At 35.9% G+C, this 21,072-nt stretch overlaps 1 protein-coding gene and 1 long non-coding RNA gene across 7 annotated transcripts in view; one reads left to right on the forward strand and one right to left on the reverse strand.

Moving 5' to 3' along the window:
• The window catches only part of lrba (LPS responsive beige-like anchor protein), a 259,976-nt gene that overhangs the window by 101,527 nt on the left and 137,377 nt on the right, over window positions 1-21,072 (reverse strand). For 4 of the 6 annotated variants that reach the window (XM_051892487.1, XM_051892497.1, XM_051892424.1 and 1 more), the window contains exon 37: window positions 1,974-2,098. In XM_051892487.1, coding sequence (XP_051748447.1) covers window positions 1,974-2,098 — 125 coding nt within the window. The remainder of the gene's footprint in view (window positions 1-1,973; window positions 2,099-21,072) is intronic. The other 2 variants (XM_051892501.1, XM_051892479.1) reach the window with 1 other exon arrangement.
• The window catches only part of LOC127512103 (uncharacterized), a 42,431-nt gene that overhangs the window by 4,923 nt on the left and 16,436 nt on the right, over window positions 1-21,072 (forward strand). The window contains exon 2 of the long non-coding RNA XR_007930127.1: window positions 3,454-3,524. This is a non-coding gene — a long non-coding RNA (uncharacterized LOC127512103). The remainder of the gene's footprint in view (window positions 1-3,453; window positions 3,525-21,072) is intronic.

Genomic DNA, 21,072 nt, shown 5'->3' on the forward strand with positions numbered 1-21,072 from the left:
AAACACATTATATATGATATGATATATACAGAATAGTAAATGAATTTAAATTAATTAATTCTTAATTAATCTTGTTTATGAACCAGAAAGACACAGCTTTGAATTAAATAAAATGTATATAATCTGATACTTACGTATTTTAGGCAGTGTTGGGTAAGTTACTTAAAAAAAAGTAATTAATTACTAATTATTAATTACATCATCAATGTTATACTTAAAATACTTTTCTAATTACTCTGTCTGAAAAGTAATTTATTTAACCAATAAGTAATTCAACTCATTACTAATTACTTCTTAAAATCCCTATAAACCTTGACCGGATAGACAATAGAAAGGAAACTCTTAATAATTAAAATATGAGTCAAACATCTAATAGTTTAGCCTTTTATGGCTTTTTAAAACATTTTAGCTTTATTAAAACATATGGGATGTCACGATATCAAAATCTAGTAGTCGGTACCGATACCACCAAAAGTGCACAATACTCGATACCAAAGTTGATACCACGGTAAAAATATATAAAGATACAAATAAAACAGTGCTATATATATATATATTATATATATATATATATATATATATATATATATATATTTTTTTTTTTTAGATAGGTCTATAAAATATAAAATAACTCTGCATAGTCATAACTGTATAAATTAAATATAGATTAATCCTTATTAAAGCTTTTCTTTTGTTGTTTGATTATCATTTATAATACAGACAGTAGTAGACAGTAGCATGTTTTAAAGGCTGCTGTCACTAGACCTAATGGACGGAGACAATATGCTGTTACACATACTGTTCACATTCACATAATCAACGCGAATATACGCCAAGACGGGCATTTTGACATAACTGTGTGTGTATCTGAACGTTTATGTGTAATAAACCGCGAAAATCTTACACTCGCGAGAGGCGGCTATGTGTGTGCTCTTTGGTTGAGAGCGCACTGACTGAAGACCGTCTCTCAGAGAGCGCACGCAGTTTTTTTCTCCCTAGGACATAGCTTACATTTTACCGTAATGTTCTTGCCTACTTGTGTCAAAAAAGTAATTGGAATATTTCCATTCTGCAAAGCAGCCACTCGCTTCTGCCGACATCTTCAGACAGCGACTACGCAGCCAACTGGTGCAAAGTTGTGAACTCATGCGTAACTGTACTACAGCTAACGATTTTAAAGAGGCAGCGTTCACTTTTACCTTTAGACGACAAATTTAGATTTTAAATTCAATATTGATTTAAACAGAACAGCTGAACTAATTTACAGTATGTGTAATGCAAGTAAATTATAAGTAACTGTAATTAAATTACCTAAAAAATGAACAGTAATCCCTTACTTTACTTTTTCAGTGGATAAGTAATTTAATTACAGTAACGCGTTACTTAGTAACGTGTTACACCCAACACTGATTTTAGGACATTGCCCCCTTAAATAGCTTAAAAATAGTTAATTATTTTCTGTTATAAAATACTACAAATCACTACCCTTTTGAAATAGTTAACTCCTTTAAAAGATGAGTAGCTTGTAACACCGCTGCACACACATCTAACCCAAACACAAAGCCCTTTGCCACTAGCTCTCCCATTAACTTCACTTACCTATAATACCAGCAGCTGTCATGCATGGGAAGGAAGGAACACATAGTGACAATTTAAGAACAATTAGCGATACTTAAAAATCCAAGCTAATGAAAGGAAATGCACGTTAAATAAACAAATTAGCAGCAAATTACTGTCATTATATTATTTGAGAAACAAAAGCCTCAGGACAGAGAGAATGTAATGTAATTTTATAAGATTTTTTTTAAAAGGAGTCTTGTTGCACTATAAACGTTTTACGGTGACTTTAGCTTTAAATTTTACAGCCGTGTACCTGTTATCACGGGTTAAAGCATTACAGCTCGACAGACTAGGCTGGGTTTGTATGTGAAAGAGTGTAAGCGCATGATACTATGTGACTATGCATTACCCACCATGCTCTGCTGCAGCCTTGAGCGTGGCCTCAGAGTGTGTGGACCCAAACGGGTTCCTGATGAAGCGCCGACGTCTCCTCAGGTCATCCTCCCAGTAGTCCAGGCGCCAGAACTCCCGCGGTCTGCTGCCGAGAGGAAGAGAGAGAGGGAAAGAAAGAAAGAGAGAAAAAGAGAAAGAGAAAGAGAGAGAGAAAGAGAGTGAGAGAGAGAGAAAGAGAGAGAGAGGCAGACACATATGTTAGCAATTAGCCAATGCAATGAGAAGTGGCACAGGCAGAGCTGCATAATACCGGCCTTGTTTTGCTGCAACGTTCTTCAGTGCAAAGTGCACAAACTGGAGAATGGCTAAGATTAGACACTAATAATTGTGGTAATATTAAAATATAGCTGGATTGTGAAAATATTTGTTGCCAAATACCAAAAATGTTATTCTTCATTCAGTTTTAAGGGTCGTTTCAATTTTCAAACTGTACATATTAAAAGAACATGAATCGTATTAATGTACAGCATTTTATTAAATATCTAAATCTTTAAATATTAAATCTTTTTCATCAACTACTTAGCTTTTTCCATTTTTTGTGTATTTTTGATGTAAAAGTATTTTGATGTAAAATAATAATAATAATAAAAAAAAACTAATTAATCATTACTTTCTTCCAAGAAAACAACAAAACAAATTGTAAAATAATGTAATCAAAATAATAATAACAATTTTAACTAAGAGACAATTTTATATATATATATATATATATATATATATATATATATATATATATAAGACCACAGATATAGTTCATCAAATACATCATGGAGATGTTCCACTAAGTATTTACATTATGACACACACACACACACACACACACCCACACACCCACACCCCGACACCCTTGTTTATACTACTTTGTGGGGTCCAAATGAATCAGTATCTCACAGAAGTGAGTACACCCCTCACATTTTTGTAAATATTTTATTATATCTTTTCATGTGACAACACTGAAGAAATGACACTTTGCTACAATGTAAAGTAGTGAGTATACAGCTTGTATAACAGTGTAAATTGTGAGATACTGTTAGTAAAACATCCTTATATATAATATAGTTATGAACCTAACGTAATTTTAACATTCTTATATTATATATAAGAATGTTAAAATTACGTTAGGTTCCTGTGACGGGTAGGTTTAGGGATAGGTTCCTGTGACGGGTAGGTTTAGGTATAGTGTAGGGAAGGACGATAGTAAATCAAGTCAACATTTAGTCTCATATAAAAGATTTTGTCCTTGTGGGGTCCAATTAAAGGACCCCACAAAGTCAAACATTCCGTATCTTTCGTACTTTGTGGGGTCTTTGTGGACCCCACAAAGTAATAAATACAAGTTCACACACACAGACACACACACACACACAAGCCTGTACCAGTGGAAAAAACCTGTTAAAATGACACATGTGTGTTCTAATTTTAGAAATTACACATCCACAGAACTCCAGAAATGTTTGTCCTTGGGAGTAACACCGAAGAGGAGGCCCAGATTTTTGCAGCACCTCAAGAAGGTGAGATGAGAGCTAAATACATCACAATGAGAATCAGCCTGCTGACGCAGCAATCCAGCACACACACACACACACACACACACACACACACACACACACACTAGTGCTGTGTTTCCAGGCTCATTTCTGAGCCCAGCAGGACACCTTATAGCAGGACTGCAGAGAAGAGGGAGCACATTTGACTCAATGTCCTTCGCCTTCAGCCATTTTTCTCTCCAATTTGCACCTCTTACCACTGTAAAGAAAACTCCAGTTCATCCTCCCTCTCTATCTCTTTCCTTTTGTGTTTTCTCTCTGTGTGTGTGAATAGGTTCACTTTTAATGAAGGTACAGTCAGGCGAACAGTTATAACATATTACCCCATTTAAATTCAAAGGACTTTAATTAAAATAATCTCTTCAAATATTCATTATGTTTAGCCCCCTGAGGTACAAGGAAAATACATTTCCCGCACCATAAATGAGTTTAATCTTCAAAAGCTTGTTTAATTTGAAATAGAAAGAACTAATTTCAGGTTAGGGGAGGGAAGAGTGTAATTTGTTGAATCAAATTAAAGTCTTTTTTTCTGCTGTAATGCACAACAGCATGATAAATTAATTACACGCATGCACACAAAAGAGGAAAAAAAAATGATTTTGAACATGAAGAAAAAACGATGTGTGATTTTCAAGGTAGAATATAATAAAATAATGCTACTGTGAATTTTATTGAGCTCAAAAACTTAGATCAATGATCATATGCTCATATCACGGATCCCAGAGCGGGCTTGTTGGATCCTCAAAGATCCAGTGAGCGAGAGGGGCTTGGTGGGGGGACGACAGCAAATGGCTTTAGCAGTGGCTCTGTAGCCGTCCTCCGGCTGATTTACTGTAGGAGCGGTGAAATATAACTTTCTAAGTCCATTCTGTTCTGTGGAAGTGAGAAGAAGTTTTATCGTGCAACAGGGCCTCCACACCCAGGCCAAATAAATCAGGATAACGGCCACTTAAGAGCCCTCCCCAGTGCTCACCTTCTTTTTTACGCCCGCATACTTTAACAATCGCCAGAAAACAAGCTATTATGACCTAAAATACCACAGAAGTGAAAAAAAAAAAAAGAACGAGAGAAGGAAAGCATTGAAAGAAAGAGTTCAGAAAATAGATAAATCAAAGAGTGGTACTGCAAGTCTTCTCAGAATTAATGATTCTAGGAGAAATAAAAACAGGCAGAAATACTTCTGGAAATAGTTATGACATGCAAAATACACATTTTAAAATCCCACTTAAAATGACTTGTTAGGCGTATGGGTCCAAGAAGGTTTGGGGTACCCGAGCGGTGCAGATTTTTCTCAAAAGTGTGATCGATTCGCTCCACTGCAAGAGGCTCAAAACAAATCCTATCTCGTAAAACTGAAGAGAGCACTTAAAACACGAAAATAAAAACAATTCTACACTTCGACTGAAAAGCTCACCGGCTCGCCTAATAAGAGACATCAATAACTGATTTATTTAAGATGGGAAAAGAAGATGTATAATGTAAAAGGAGATGTGAGTTTTCCAGGAGAAGCACAGCTCCTTAGAGAACATTTACGGCTCAGGCAGACAGCGGTACCTTTCTCTTAAATGTTTCAAAGGAAATGTTTACACACAGACATGAGTACAACCAAAAAAGAAAAAAAGATGAAAAAGGAAGTCCGTAGAGTTACAACTGATATGCAAAGAATGATGACCTAGCAAGTACATGCACAAAACACCCAGAAAATGCTATAAAAATATTGCATGACTCCAGTCTCAATGGTTCACCTCATCACTAATGAATGAGATTGAAGAACAAATAGCAGCAATAAAAGCATATAACAGCAATACCATAAGGCCTGAACATCCCCTCCTTAAAGGTGTATCCAACTGACATGCTTTTCTCAATTCAGACCACTAATTCTCTTCAGGCGAAACTAAATGTATACTATGTTCCTACTTTGCAGTCACTTGTTTCCCAGTATGATGCAATAATGTGTTGGCCTATTATTTCTATTATTCTAAACAGTTAATCTAATAATAACTATTAAACTATTAACTACTATAAAGTCAGTCTTTTGCTTCATTCCTGAATGAAGCCATTTGAACAAATCAGATGAATGAATGACTTACTCATTAAGAGAGTGACTTACCGACACCCTCTTAATTTCATATTTAAAGTATCATTTATTTTTTTTAAATATTCAAAATATGTTTTAAACATTAATCTCATAGTATTATTTATGCAATGTGTAATTGCATTGTAAATTCATCGAAATACTACTTTAAGCTGGGTGCACACTGCAATTTTGGCCACAATTTGGTCGTCTGAGACAAATTTTGAAAATCCTAAATTCCTCTGATCCTAGGCTAAAATCTGTAGTTTTTGATCGTTAGTTTGACATGTTCACCAACAGCTGATTAATGACCGTTGCATTCAAATTTTACCTCCAACGAAATTCTGGCAGTGACAGAAGATTTGGCACACAGTCCTGCAGTGTGACTTATACACTTGTTTCCCAGTGTAATGCAATCATGTGTTGGCCTATTTTAAGGTCAGGAATCGGATACTTGTTATACAATTAAAATTTCAATTCCACTTATCGATTCCTGTGTGCACATTCTAATGTGGTTTTAAACCATTCAAGTGCAAGAAGACAAGAAAGAGAACTCAATTCAGCATTCACACGCTGTTTTCTGTGCTGGGCACATCCAGAGTGTGCGCACAAAAAAACAGCCTTTCATATACTGCATAAATACTGAATTGAGTTCTCTTTTGTGTCTTCTTGCACTTGAAGGCACAAATAAACAAACTTATGTTAAAATATCCTCGTAAACACAGTCAGTTCTGTCCCGCCTTAAAACACGTAAGAAAGAAAACACAGTATACTGGATCAGTGCATTAGGTCTTAAAGTGACAGCAGACTTATAAACCTGATGCCGTCTGTTTCATTACTGGTAATCAAAGAACAAAAGAAAAAGAAAATCACTCACTGATCTTGACTGAATAACTTTTGTAACTTTAATAAGGATTAATCTATATTTTATTTATAAAAAGAAAACTAGTACAGCATTATTTTACATTTGATTTCAATTTCTGAACTTTGTTCAGTTGTATTTATTTGTGCTATTGCTAATTTGCTTATTTGTTCTTATTGTATTACTGACTGTTTACTTGTCTTTATTAATGTTTGAAATGTATATGAGTCTAGTTTATTAGTTAGTTGTTCTTTAGGCTGCTGATTTTTGTTCATGGTATTCAGCTGCAATAGAATGTTTTGCAAAAAGACAGAATAAATATGCTTGATATTTAAATGTTTGGCTTTTTTTTTTCTACCATATTGGAATCAAAACTGGGAATTGATAAGAATCCTAATCGTTAAACAGAATCACAATTGGAATCGAAATTGATAAAATTCAAATGATACCAACCCTACTAATCACTAGCATACAGGCAAAAGTTCACTTCAAGAACTAACAAAGTGTAGTCTTCCAGCCTAGGGTGAACACTGAACAGCCTCCCGAGTTTTAGTTAGGCACTGCCAACAGATGCCAAGTGGTGGGACCGGTGTACGTACCCTCGTAAAAATCAATGTGTTAGACTTTTAAAAACATGACGCTTCTCGTCCAGTGTGCGACCCTCCTTATGCTTTGTTTTGCTAATGTTGGAGGCTCCTGGTTGTAAGACATAATTTATGAATCATAACCAGCCAAACTGACTGAGTTGATATGTGTTATCTGCCACTGCTGATTTTCACCCGCATTTGGCAGGTTGGCAGGTGTTAATTTCAAGCCCTGGTTAAAAACTTAGTGATTGGTGGATCTTTCTCTTTGGGGTTGATGGGTATAGTTGTTGTTAACCTGGAATTTAGCTATTAAATGTGATTTAAAAAAATAAAAATAAAATTATATTATGAATCACAATGTGGAAGCTGACATTGAGTATGTGACTATATTGCAAAAAAACTAAAACATGCATTGAGAGTGCTTGCTTTCACTGTGTGATGTAACCTAGTAGAAAGCAGTTATGATGCCCCCATATGAGTTTCTGTTTTAGATTTCTATATGATATAGCTAAGCAATATCACACAAACAAGCATGCCGTTTTTTGTGATTGCTGATTCTGTACAGTTTAATAAACCTTAAGTTAATATTGTTGATTAACAACAAATAAACATTCAATAAACTAATATTGAGTTATTGTCAATATTGTCTGTTTTTGCTCTCTTTTGCCAACAAATATAGTTCCAAACACAGCCGCAACAGGACCATTGTGTGTCCCTGAGCAACACAAAGTGGTGTTTTGTTCCTGAATGAAACAGTGTTTTTTTTTAATGAATCAATAATTCAATGATCCATTTATAAAGTCAGTCACTTGCTTCATTCCTGAACGAATCAGCCATTTGAACAAATCGGATGAATGAATGACTCACTCATTAAAGGGTTAGTTCACCCAAAAATAAAAATAATGACTTTATTCAACAATTTCTTCTCTTCCATGTCAGTCTCCTATGCAGTCCACGTAGTAAACTCCATGCAGTGCTTCCGGGTTCTACGTCAAAACATTTAATTTCATATTTAAAGCAGCATTTCATTTTTTTTATTTTTTTTTTTTTTATATTCAATATGAAAAGCTTTGGGAGTCTGCTGTCCAAAATTGTCAAGGTACCAGCACAAAAATTTGTTGTCATCGACAAAATCTCAGATAATATAATTTTTTTGTCAACATCGCACACCCTTGTTGGGAAGTGAGAAAAATGTCAAATATTGGTGAAAAATATTAAAGTCAATATTCAAATGCTTTAAAAATATGCTGCAATTTACTACAGTGGTCCTCTTAGCGTAGCAAAAAATTGTGCGAATGAGCGAGAAGCTGCTTCCTTTTAGCTGTGGGAACAATAATAATTTATATAATTATAATGTATATAATTTACCTACATGTTATAGTGAATAATTGTGTTCAGGAATTATTACAAATATACACAATATTCACAATCCCATGCCAAAATTCAGGCCTGACTGACTCTGCAGTGCAGCAGACACATATCCATTATACAACAGGAAGAAAACAGTGGTAGGAGAGAGAGACAGAAAGTTGGGTTCACTCCATATTGTCCCGTCTGTCTGAAAACAGATTTCCTCTCTATCTAAGTAGCAGCGAGGTGTTTGCATGTGATAGTTTCCTCCATCTAAATAGCCACTCCATCATTCTGGCTTCCAGTGTTCATTAATTAAAATGATTACCGAAGGCACAGAGACAATCCAAGGAGCTCCTATCCTGTCAGTCTCTGAGAGAGCAGAGATACAGAGAGGATCAATCTGTCTGCAATACAACACCACGCCGGCCACTGCAATTAGTCGAGCAGCTGGAAACGCATTCACAGCCTCCACTGCCGCCCCGACACTGTGACAATAGAGCCCTAATGAAGGCAAAGGAAGTGTGTGCATGTGTGTAATCCAACCGCCATCAATCCCAGCAGCAGAATCAGCTGCACATTCCACGCAGCAAGTGTTTTCACAGCATTAATGAATTATTCATCCATCCTCCCCATCCATCCATCCATCCCTCCTTCCAAAGGGGGTTTCTAGCAGGAATTACGGCAGCGCCTTCTCAAGGCAACGACAATTACAAAACACAATAGGCCTCTAGAACCGGGCACGTATCTGCGCCGCACGGGCGCAATTAGTAATTAGTACGCTCGTAAAACAACCATGACGGAAACAGACCTGTAAATGGCAGCGGGGAGTTGAAATTGTCTTATTGCATATGCCGAAAGCAACACTTGAGACCCTTCTCCAAATGTGCTTAATGTAAACCACATTTGGCGAGAATTTAACACAAGCAGGGACTTTTATAAGCGCCTGTTAGGTGTAATTGAAGTCTTTCTTCTCACCCAGTCCCAGAATAAGTGCTGGTTTGCTGGCTGAAAATCTGAACTGGTTTACCAACAGAGATGATTAACAGGGGGCTAATCGTAATGCAGTTTAATACAGATGGCGACCCATTGAGTTAATGAATAAGGGAAATAGAACGGAGAGCGAGCAGTAAACAGTAGGACAGAGAGAATCAACAGAGAAGAGGGTCATGTTTTATAATCTCCTCTTTAAAGCTTCAATTGCACTCCTAAATTGTAGGTTTGCATAAAACAAGCCACACTTCAAGTCTACTTGACTCGAGGGAGGTGTCATAATAAACAAAGCATTTAATTGGGCCATGTGTTGAGAATTTCAGAGTGTGCGTGTGTGTGCGTGTGCGTGTGGGATTAATGAGGTGTTTTTTGGAAGTTGCTGAAACAGAGAGGCAGGCTTGTGCTGCCACACTTCAGAAAGGCATCAGTCTCACACTCGAGCAGCGTTATAACAGCCTGCGAGGGTTTCACTGCAAACACAGGCTCTAAATTACACAGAGGAACAAGTATACCCACATATGCCCACTCAAGAACAACAAGCCTGGAGGCTTGAGAATACTTTTTCAGCACATGGCTGAGAACTCAACATCGCCAGGTCTTTTTATGGTATTGTACACACACATCACAATATTTGTTGAGAAAAAAGAATGATAATGGTGCATAATCCTTACATAGATTGTGTAAGCTTCTTGAATATAAAAGAATAGAAACAGAGTGGAAGAAACAATGCATATTTTGGGATGAAAATGACTCTCAAAAATGGCACTGATTAAATGCTTGACAGTGAATAATGAAATTTAGACTCCAGATCACCTTCCACACATCCAGACATTCTTCAAAGTGTCATTTCTGTACGAGGTCCATGCTGCTTATCTTTACTGGAAAAGCATCCAGACACTCGATTACAAAATGCTGCTTTTGTCAGTGTGCCTGTGAAAGTTTGACTGCACTCCTGTGATATCATATTGTTCTTTTTGTTGACAATGACAAATGATTGCCATCTATCAGCATGGAGAAAAACACATCAAACTCTAATCTATTGGTACCTGTGTGGCCTGTTTATGAGTTTAAACCCATTAAAAAAATATTGAAAGCTGCCGCAGGATGCAACATCATTTACAAAAAGGGCAAAACGATCCTGCAAGAGTGATGATGGGTTCTTAACCGGCTATCCGTTCAAAAGCTATACATATGTGCAGGCGTGTGTATTCTGGGCAGATATTACATTGGAGTTCATTTCTGGCATGGAGATTATGTAAATGACAATGATGTGACCTTTAGCATAACAAACGGGCCAGATGGAGCACAAGTTTCATACATCATTCCTGCACGGGGCATTTTAGAGACAACTCGCAGTCATTTATAACCTTTTCCTGTGGATTAATGCAGTTACAGTCAGTGTGAACACATCTCTCTTTGTGCCTTTTTCATTAATGCCTGCGATTGCCACTGCTTAAATTGCTCTGTATCGCTGAGATTATTTCATACGATTTGCATAAGCTATGTGTTTATGAAAACTGAATGGTTGAATTGAGTATTTGTCATGCAGAAGAAGGGCAAGTGCAGGTCTCTCCGTCAAAGTGCTGGCAATTGGTAGTTGTGTGGCCGCCTGGAGTCTCAAATTAAACTGAGAGAGAGGAAATCAGATTGACTGTGTCTGATTAAGGTGGCAATGTCTATGCAGAGCAAGGGAAATCATCTGTGTTCCTCGGTGGCACTGATGTTGACTTTGTGCAGTGTATGCTAATGTCTCTTCTAAAGGTAGACAAGGTCAAGAGCAGCACATGATAATGACATCAGTGACAGAGCATCTGTGCTACATGTTAAGTGAGAACAAATGGCTTTTCTCTGCATTTTACTGGTTTGTATTCACTCATGTATTGCTTACTATGTGGTCTTTTAATTTGCATTTCATACATTCATCAGGGCCCAAGCTTCTTTCCACAATACTTTTCCTGGTAACACTTTAGTTTAGGGTCAAATTCTCACTATTAAACTAGTTGCTTATTAGCATGCAAATTCTTAGGATATTGGCTGTTTATTAGAACCAATAAAAATTAGTACACATATTAATGCCTTATTTCCCATGACCATATTCTACATCCCTTAATCCTACCCAAGACCTAAAATTTAACATTTGCCTTTCTAACTATTAATAAGCAGTAATTAGGGGTTTATAGAGGCAAAAGTCATAGTTAATAGTTAGTTAATAGTGAGAATTGTAACCTAAACTAAAGTGTGACCCTTTTCCCAGATCAAAGAGGGAGTAAAAATAAGTTTATCAAACTTTAATTGATTTACTCTATTGCAAATTCTTTAATACTAATGGTTCATTATGCAATTGTGTTGGCAATATATATAACAAAACACATTCATTAGTTATATATTAATATAACATATATACAGTATATCAATATTTCATTTATATTTTAATTTATATATTTATATACTGAATGCAACAATGAATTTAACAATGATTAACATAAAGCTAACAGTCAACAACATTTTTTTTTACTGATAAAAAAAAAAAAAAGAGACGTTAACTAAATAAAAAATATTTTTTTCTGATGACAAAAACTATAACGGAAATCTATTGACCTTTTTGTCAACAAACAAGTTTGAGACGAAAATGTTATAGATTCAATCACAATGAATCTGCATGGCAGGGAGGTTAGATGCGCACATTTGAATGGTAACGGACTGATCTTCTCGGGGGGTTAATAGCATACAATTGCTGCATGTGTTATAAAATGTTTAAAAATGCTAACATATGTGAGAGAGAAAAACAGACATATGTATACATTTCACATTTGATGTCAAGGAAAAAAAGACCATTTGTATACCGTGTGGAGCGTCATAATGCAATACAGGGCACGACAATAAGGACTGCACGATGGAATTTTTTTTCTTTATTGTCATGCATAAGTAAGTGTCTCCGCTAGAGGTTTGCTTATTCAAAACAATAACAAAGGCGTAGCTTGATGACACCGTGAATGAGCATGGAATCATGGGAGTTGTCATCTTCACCTCCACAGCCAATGGAAAGCAATCCGATAGGACTCAGAAATCATGTTAATGGATGAGCTAATGTATTAAAAGTTTTATTAACATTACTGTGGTATGAAGAAAGGCGGGGCCGAGAACCTGGAACATTTTACATTGCTGTTTTTATTATACTTATATGACGCAGTCGGCCTCTGCCACTCTTTTGGTTTTATTGTTTATGTTTATTTTATTTTAAAGTAACGTTTTAAAGTTAAGTTACGTTTAACTTTTGCCTCCTTCCCTGAACTTTGTTATGTTTGATCACTTAAATTCACATTATTTTACTTCATTCGGATGAAACAGCTGCAAGTGCTGAATTACTGCTCATACAGGACACTTTATTTGACTAAATAAAATTGTGAGGTAATGCAGCTCTGTTTTACTTTGTCAAAAAAAATCATACTAAAAATACATTTGAGTGTGTTTAAAGTTATGTTCTAACGTTACTCTGTGTGTTAGCTTGGTGGCTGCTATGAGACACTTTTTGCATATTGCAGTATGCTAGATTAATATTAGAATATAATATCAATAAAAGCAGGATGACTTGTCTTGCTAAATGACATGCAGTTAATTTTAAAATATATTGTATGGTGAAGAAAATGCTGTATTACTGTTACTACATATAAAGCTCTTTCTGATTATGCTATGTTAGCCACTTGACAAAATAATGTTGTCTCTGAGGCATGGTACAAGCATGTTACTTGCTGTAAAAAACAAAAAAACAAAAAACAACAACAACAACAAGAGATTCAAACAATAAGACTAACCCGATAAAGGTATCCAAAATGTTGTTCACCCATCTAATAAAACACATAATATATTAAAGCGTCTTTGGTGTTTAAATATTTTCTACGGAAGTAAAAATGGAAGTCGAGGGTAAGGCAGATATGGCGTCATTGACAGGCGACGCAATGACACGGGCCCTTACACTGGTTAAAATTGCTGATTTATCTGGATTTAAACATTACTGGAAAGATTTGGGATAATGTAAGTACACAAGTCAACAAAATATATAACATTGTTCTAGTGGTTTTTGGACATTTTAATCCAAAAATCTTACATATTGTGCCTTTAAGTGATAGTAAACAGTTAGGAGAAAATCATATTTGGATCCGTTCATTAGTTCTTAAAGTGACAGTAGCCTAAATACTATACTAATAGCCTAATGCTGTCTGGGTCTTTAATGTTAATTTTTAATGATTTTTAATAAAAATGTATGCTTTTGACTGAATAACTTTATTAGCTTTAATAAGGGTTTATACATGGAAGACTATGTTATTTTCCATTTGATTACTTTATTCAATTTCAGTAGGTAGCATTCTTACCTGAATACTACTGTTTGACCTACTTGACAAACTTAAAGCACCATTTATTTCAATTGTATCTTTGTTCTATTGTATTTATTTTTTTTATTTTTGTTTTATTTACAGATTGCTAGATTTTGTAGATTTAGTTGACTAAAACTAGACTAAAACTAAAACAATTCACATGACTAAAATAAGATAAAACCAAATGGCATTTTAGTCAAAAGACTATGACTAAAACTAAATCAAAATTTGCTGTCAAAATTAACACTGAAGCTACCTGGTAGTACAGCATACCATTCAAAGGTTTTGGGTCTTACAAAAATGCAGTACAAATAAAGTAATATTGTCAAATATTATTACAATTTAAAATATTTTTCTAGTTTTCTATTTTAATATATTTTAACATTAAAATATGTCATGTATTAATGCTTTTATAAAGCAAGAGTGGAGAAGTCAGAAGACTGTACTGTGACAAAAAAAAGAGGCAATGTCAGAGGAGGAGGGAAGAAAAAAGGAAGACCAGAGGATGAAAGAAGAAAGAGAAAGAAAGTGAGAGAGAAATATGGGTGAGATGGGTAATGGATATCCCATCGTGGTCTAGGGTGGGAGTGAGAATTTTATATGTCCCTATTTCTGCTTTCACTGCAAAAGCAAACTGCTGGGTCACAAAGATAAAGGAGATTTTTTGGTAAATGGTGAAAGTGTTGAAATAAATGACCCGACTGGAGCTGCGTGTAATTACTGTGGCCCAGAGAGTAACAATCTATCACAGTGGTGAGGGGGTGACAGAGTGCTAAGGGGTTAGTCAAAGGAGATAGCCTCTGACTAACTACTGGACCCCAGCAATCGATACTTTCCTGATGTTGTTCCCTGGGAGAGAGTGAGACAGAAAGAAGGAGAGGGGGAGAAAAGGCCTTAAAAACTTCCCAAATGGCTTTTCATTCAAATATTGATCAGGGCCTCCTATCGTGACCTTGCTCTGTCACGGCAGTATACTTTCTTAAGGGCATTTGAAACTCATAAATCTGAGTTGTTACAGAGGAAAAGTGCACGTTGTGTTGTGTGTAATGGCTCTTGCTGCAGCAGAGGCCCGTTCAGTACTTTATGTAGGGACATTCTATTATAAGGCCTCCTCAGAGAGGAGGATGATGGGAAGGACTGAGGGACAGATTAGAGCCCCCTGAGTGTCCAGCATCACTGTCTCAACAACTAACAATTCTGGTCTAAAGGTGAGGACAAAATATACAGTATGGAGAAGCGAGGGAATACACACAAGCATGCTAGCACAGCAGATTTTTTTTTTTCACTCCTGAATATTTCTTTAAAGCAGCAGTTTAGATATGTCCAGATATGTATTTCTTTGAATTGCAAGAACATCTAAAATGACTGGATGATGAAATATTATACAGTAATCCTAAAATGGCCTGGAAAATATTATCCGCACACTAGATATTTATTAGCACAACTTTTAGACAACAGATCTGTAATTAAGTGCTTCCTGTAGCCATCAATGACATTCCTTGACCTTTCTACTGGCATTTATTTTGGTCAAAGGCAGAGACAGTCCGCTCATACATATCTGAGGCCCCATTTACACTAGTGCATTTTTGTTTTAAAACGCTGTTTTAAAAGGAAAACGATCCTCGTCTACACTGGCGTTTCCACAGCGTTTCAGAAACAATCTCCGTCTACACTACACGGCCAAAAGCGCATGTCACATGACCGTTCAAGCACACTGAGCATGCGCATACAAGTGTAAACAGTTGCCTCTTATGAGTAAATGACAGGCGTAACCGTAGCAAAACGTATGCGTTTTAAAACAGTATCGGTACGAGTACCGATACTTTTTTCTGGTACTCGCCGATACTGATACCGATGCCTATACATTTATTAATTTCTCTTCTCTTTTTTTTTTTTTTTTTTTTTTTTTTGGTGATGTTGCAGTTTTCCAAGCACAACACAGTGAGACTAATGGACGTAGGACAGCTTCTTATTACTCTAATGAAAAAAGTAATAATTTGTATGTGCTTGTCACATACTTAAAGAACAAAAATTCCACAGTGTCCAATAACCTTCAAAGGGCATAATTACCAATATATATAATTGTTGTTATATAAAAAGAAATTTACAAACAAATTACAAACAATACAAGAAATACTATAGAGATACAAATTAAATAAACTTGTTTTTCAGATACAGTAGGTTTATGTACCATGTATACATTTATTTAACATCTTTTGTTGTTTTATTAACATTAATGACAAATATAGGCTACGGTCCCTTTAAGACCGAATCCATGGATACTGACACATATCATGTTTTCACCCAAATGTTTACGTCTACTTAAGCCATAACCAACTGTATTTACGTGAGATACTCCACACGATGGACATTTTGACAACTATGTGTGCATTTGACCATTCAGGCGCGAGGAGAACTGATCGTGCGCTGTCTGAGAGAACTGGGATCGCGTGCAAGAAAGAGAGAGAGAGCGCGCACGCGAGAGAGAGCGCTTCTGGTCTGTGTCATTCAGTGCGATTCCGCCTGAATTCACTAATCGATAACGAATTGTGATTGAAAGCATGCAGTTCGCAATGTGTGGGTTGTCATCATTAATTTTGAAGTATTTCCACACCTCTGAGGCTGACATTGTTTCTGCTGCTGCCGCCGGTGTCTCTGTGCACGGAAAATTCTGTCAGTTACGTCACGCGAGGTATTGGTCTTTGGTATCGGGGGTATTTTTACGAGTGCGAGTACAAGTACACAAGCTTGTTATCGGGCCCAACACCGATACTGGTATCGGTATCGGTCCATCCCTACTAATATTCCAAACACAGTGATGAACAAACTACCACATTCAGTGGTGTTCAGAGTGGGTCATACTGGCAATCTGCTATTTAAAATCTAATTTAAACCTGAAAAAAACTTTTAAAATGTAAAAAAGTTCCAAAAAATGAATCAAAATATTTAAGAATACACTATGTCTATGTTACTGACCAAATAATCAAATTTGTGACTGATCATGTGCTTGAATATCATGGTCTATCAAGTTGCAGCTATGACGTTACTTATGTTTAATTTCTTCAGGCTTGAAAAAAAAAAAAAATAGTCAAATAGAGTTAATATGAATCATATTCATATTAAAATCAATTATAATATTCACAAATATACCAATAATGATAGTAATTATAATCATTGAGAAGTACAAGAGTACTTTGGACATTAAAAAAATGATGCTAAACTGCAGGGGCCGGATTCACGAAAATCTTTCCAAGTCATAAGAATGTTCTTAAGTGCAATTCTTGAAAAACATCCATAAGAAATTCTCAAATATTTTCAAAAGAACATCTTTTTTTCATGACTTTACGCCTCAAGGCCATCTTTTTGCGCTGCCTGCAGTTTACCATTAAAACACTTTTTTTGTAATAACTAGCTTGACGAGAGTTCAGCACTCTGCACTGCATCACACATACTCATCATTGTTTACATTTTATTGATCATTGGTGTCACTTCAGAGTCCTCTCACATTCCTAGTAATAGTAATATGTATAAAATGTAGATAGTGTTGTAATGTTTAATTAACTACTAACTTGAAACAACCCAATAAATTCACTAAACATCTTACATTTTTAGAAAAGAAAAGAGTTAAGAGCTAACACACAGTAACGTTAGAACATAACTTTCAACACACTCAAATGTATTTTTATTCTAACATTTAAGAAGCTATTTATGATGATTTTTAAGAAGATTATTTTCAATAATTTGTGTCTAAAGAAGAAAAAAAGATAAGAACATTCTTAAGAAGCATTTTTTGAAATACAAAATATTAATAAGTTAGAAAATACAAAATTGCAGTAAGAAGGAATTTCATTCTTAAGAATGTTTTGGGAATCCTATCCCAGGATGTTTACGGTAACTAGCTTAACCAGCAAGAATAACTTTTCAACCTACTTGACCAAAAAAGATCATAATGGTTGACTAGTTTCAACAGCTATGATTTACTGGTAAACTGCAATGACTAGCTAGAATAGCACTAACCAACAGCGTAAAATAGCACTACTTCTTCATTTCCAGTGGAACATTGATGTGACTGCTGAACTCTGGGAGTTCTGGAGTATGTGGAGTATGTCATGCTAACATATGGACAACATCAGCGCTACGGGAGCCGTTAATATGTCCTTCTTTGACACTTTGTTACTATTTCTTACAGTCTGGGCCACTGTTGTGTATAAACAGTCAGAGCTAAATGTTTTCATTAGGACATATTTTAATCCATTTCCATAACGCAAAAGAGGAGAGCTTGTAGAAGCCATTTTCGCATCATTTATGTGATATATCCCAAGGAATCTGCAGCTGTCAAACCTTTACTTGCTCTCTGGAGATTTACAGATATACTGAGAAGACATTGCAAGCTGTCAAGCTTAAGGCATGGAAATGGGGCCGATACATCGGATTAGAAAAGCTCTGCATGTGAAAAACATGCATGTGTTGAGAGTCACCCACATATGAGAGATATTCTACATAGCTAATCCATGTTTACAGCTAACATCTCAAGTAAGACGATGTACATCTAGGTGTATCGTGCCGGTATTGTTTGAAAGGGTTTGAGATTCCTTTGGAAGAAAGACTAATTTGTTTCCATCATAGATGAAGAAGGGAGGATAAGAAGGGAGAAAAGAGAGTGGAACAGCTGCTCTCTCTCTATCTGGCCCACAGTCATGTGGGATGTTTGTACATGGTTTCTCAAGTGTTTATAGCCAAACCGAGCCATTAATGGTACTTGTTAAACAGCTTATGAAGAAATGTAAATAAAAGCAGGACATGTATATGTTATGACATACTGTAATCTGCTAAGCATTTTGCCTTATCTTTGCCAGGACCACGCAGGCCAAGTTGATAAAATCATTTACAGATTGTCATGAGGAGCCTCTCTAGATTATTAATTGTGGACAACATACTGACATTGTCAATTTTTCTCATGACAACCTGCATTCCGCTTGTATAACTAATTTTCTGTGTTCAAGGAATAGTTTACCTAAAAATGAAATTTCTGTTACCCTCAAGTTGTTAAACCCATATGGCAATCCACAGCTTCAAGAACATGCATTGGTTCATAAAAACTGATCTGAGCACTATGAACTCTGGAACATACATGCACAGTCAGCATCATCTGAAGCTCTTTGAGAGACTGGATCTCTGCTTCCTCTTGTCTTGACTAAATGCAGTTGAAGAGAAAGTGATGGTCAGATAAAACTGAGGCCCTCACAGCTAAAAATGAAACTAACAGGGTACTCGAGATCACTCTGCTCTGATGTACACACACAGTCTATTACTACAAAGAACCAGTGCATTTAGCATCCATTTCCTTCTTTGTATAGCTCTGGTAACATTAAGAAGTAAACAGAGGAAATAATAAGACTTTACTGAGTGTCCTGATCCACTCTTTGGAAGACAGAGCAAGAGGATAACCACAGTAAAATATATACTGGGCAGCATTAGTACTCTACTACAGCTGCATTAAGCATACACTGGTAAAAAGAATGAACTTCTATAGGGCCCAATAAACCAGCACAAATGCAGTTGTAAATGTTTGTACTTAGTGGGTGGGAACAAACAGTCTGTCATGCATTCGGGACCTATAAGATATTATAGAAGATACATCATATGGGATGAAACCATGCTACAGCAGTATCATAAGACAGCAGTGTACTGCAGAATGACATTCTGTACTTCATCTAAAACTATTTTAAATAATAATGATTATTATACATGCAGTTCATATATTACATTAAAGGGGTGGTTCATTGCGATTTTACTTTTTTAACTTTAGTTAGTGTGTAACGTTGCTGCTTGAGCATAAACAGTATCTGCAAAGTTACAGCGCTGAAAGTTCAATGCAAACGGAGATATTGTCTTTTAAAGTTATGGCAGTGCCTACAATTATGACCGGTTTGGACTACAACGAGCTTCTTCCGGTGTTGGTGACATCATAAACCCTGCAATTAACATAAACCCTGCTCACGAGAACACGCAACAAAGTGGGCGAGGCCATGTCATGCGGCATGACGCATCAAAAGATAATAGAACCCATTATAATCAGTGATATTGTCTACACTGGATGCAGCGCGGAAAGTTCCCACTTTAAAAGCAGAAGCTGCTGTTTATGGGCCCCAAACTGTAAGTATGTTTTATTGTTTGTACATGTCTTTTAAATGTATAGTTCTGTTGCTATTTTTTGATTGCATCAAGGACGTAAACAAAGACCAATGCGGTATGGCTTCGCTAGCCAGTTAGCTAAATTCTATTGCATACTTCTCCAACAAATGCCAACAAACACCAACAAACTTCTATGTTCATAGACAAACAGCTGTTCATGCTACAAATTAAACAATACCTTTACAAAAATGCTACTACTCAGTCATGTATTCGGCTACAGTAAAGCTTTAATCAGGATAAAACCGTATATTGAAAGCTAACATAAACATCAGTAACATTTACAAGTGACAGCATATCTAAACACTTTGACACAAATACAAACGGAAATACTTACCATTCATAAACGTCCTTTAAAAACCGTGCTTGCAGAGGTTCTGCTTGACACTCTTCATTACTGCTATCTGGGTCTGATAGGGCAATATAGATGCCATTACTTACATTTTCACCGAAGCGCATGTAACAACTAATGGTAAGGGGCGTGGCGTTTCCGGACGCTTCAGCGAATCACAATACACTGGGCCAGCTAACCAATCTGAGCCCATTGCGTATTTCGGAGGGAGTGGTATCATAGAATCAGGAAGTCAAACAAGTCGTTCAAATGACAATGGAAACAGCGGTGTAGAATAAAGGTAAAATATATGAAAAATACGGCGTTTTTTTTAAAAACGAAGCATTAAGACATGTTAAACTGCACCCCATAAACACAATCAAGCCTAGAAAAAAAAAAAAAACAGTGAACCACCCCTTTAAATGGCTACAAGAAATATTTCTACATTGAAGTAAAAAAGTAAATTTACTGTTACTATTTAACTAAGCGTTTCAATGATGGGAATTAAAAATTAAAAAAATAAAAAAATAAAAAAAACTGGGGGAAAAAGAGAAATGGTGACAAGTCACAGCACCTGCAGTAAATATACTTTACACAGACATTATAATGTTTACTGAAGTTTTTTGTGACTCTAAAGACTGGAATAATAACTGCTGAAAATTCGGCTTTGCCATCACAGGCATTAAATTTCATTTAAAATATTTTAAAATTGAAAACGCCAACTCTGAATCAACATACACCACTGCCAAA

The sequence above is a fragment of the Ctenopharyngodon idella genome, chromosome 1 (genome assembly GCF_019924925.1).
Source record: "Ctenopharyngodon idella isolate HZGC_01 chromosome 1, HZGC01, whole genome shotgun sequence".
NCBI lineage: Eukaryota > Metazoa > Chordata > Actinopteri > Cypriniformes > Xenocyprididae > Ctenopharyngodon > Ctenopharyngodon idella.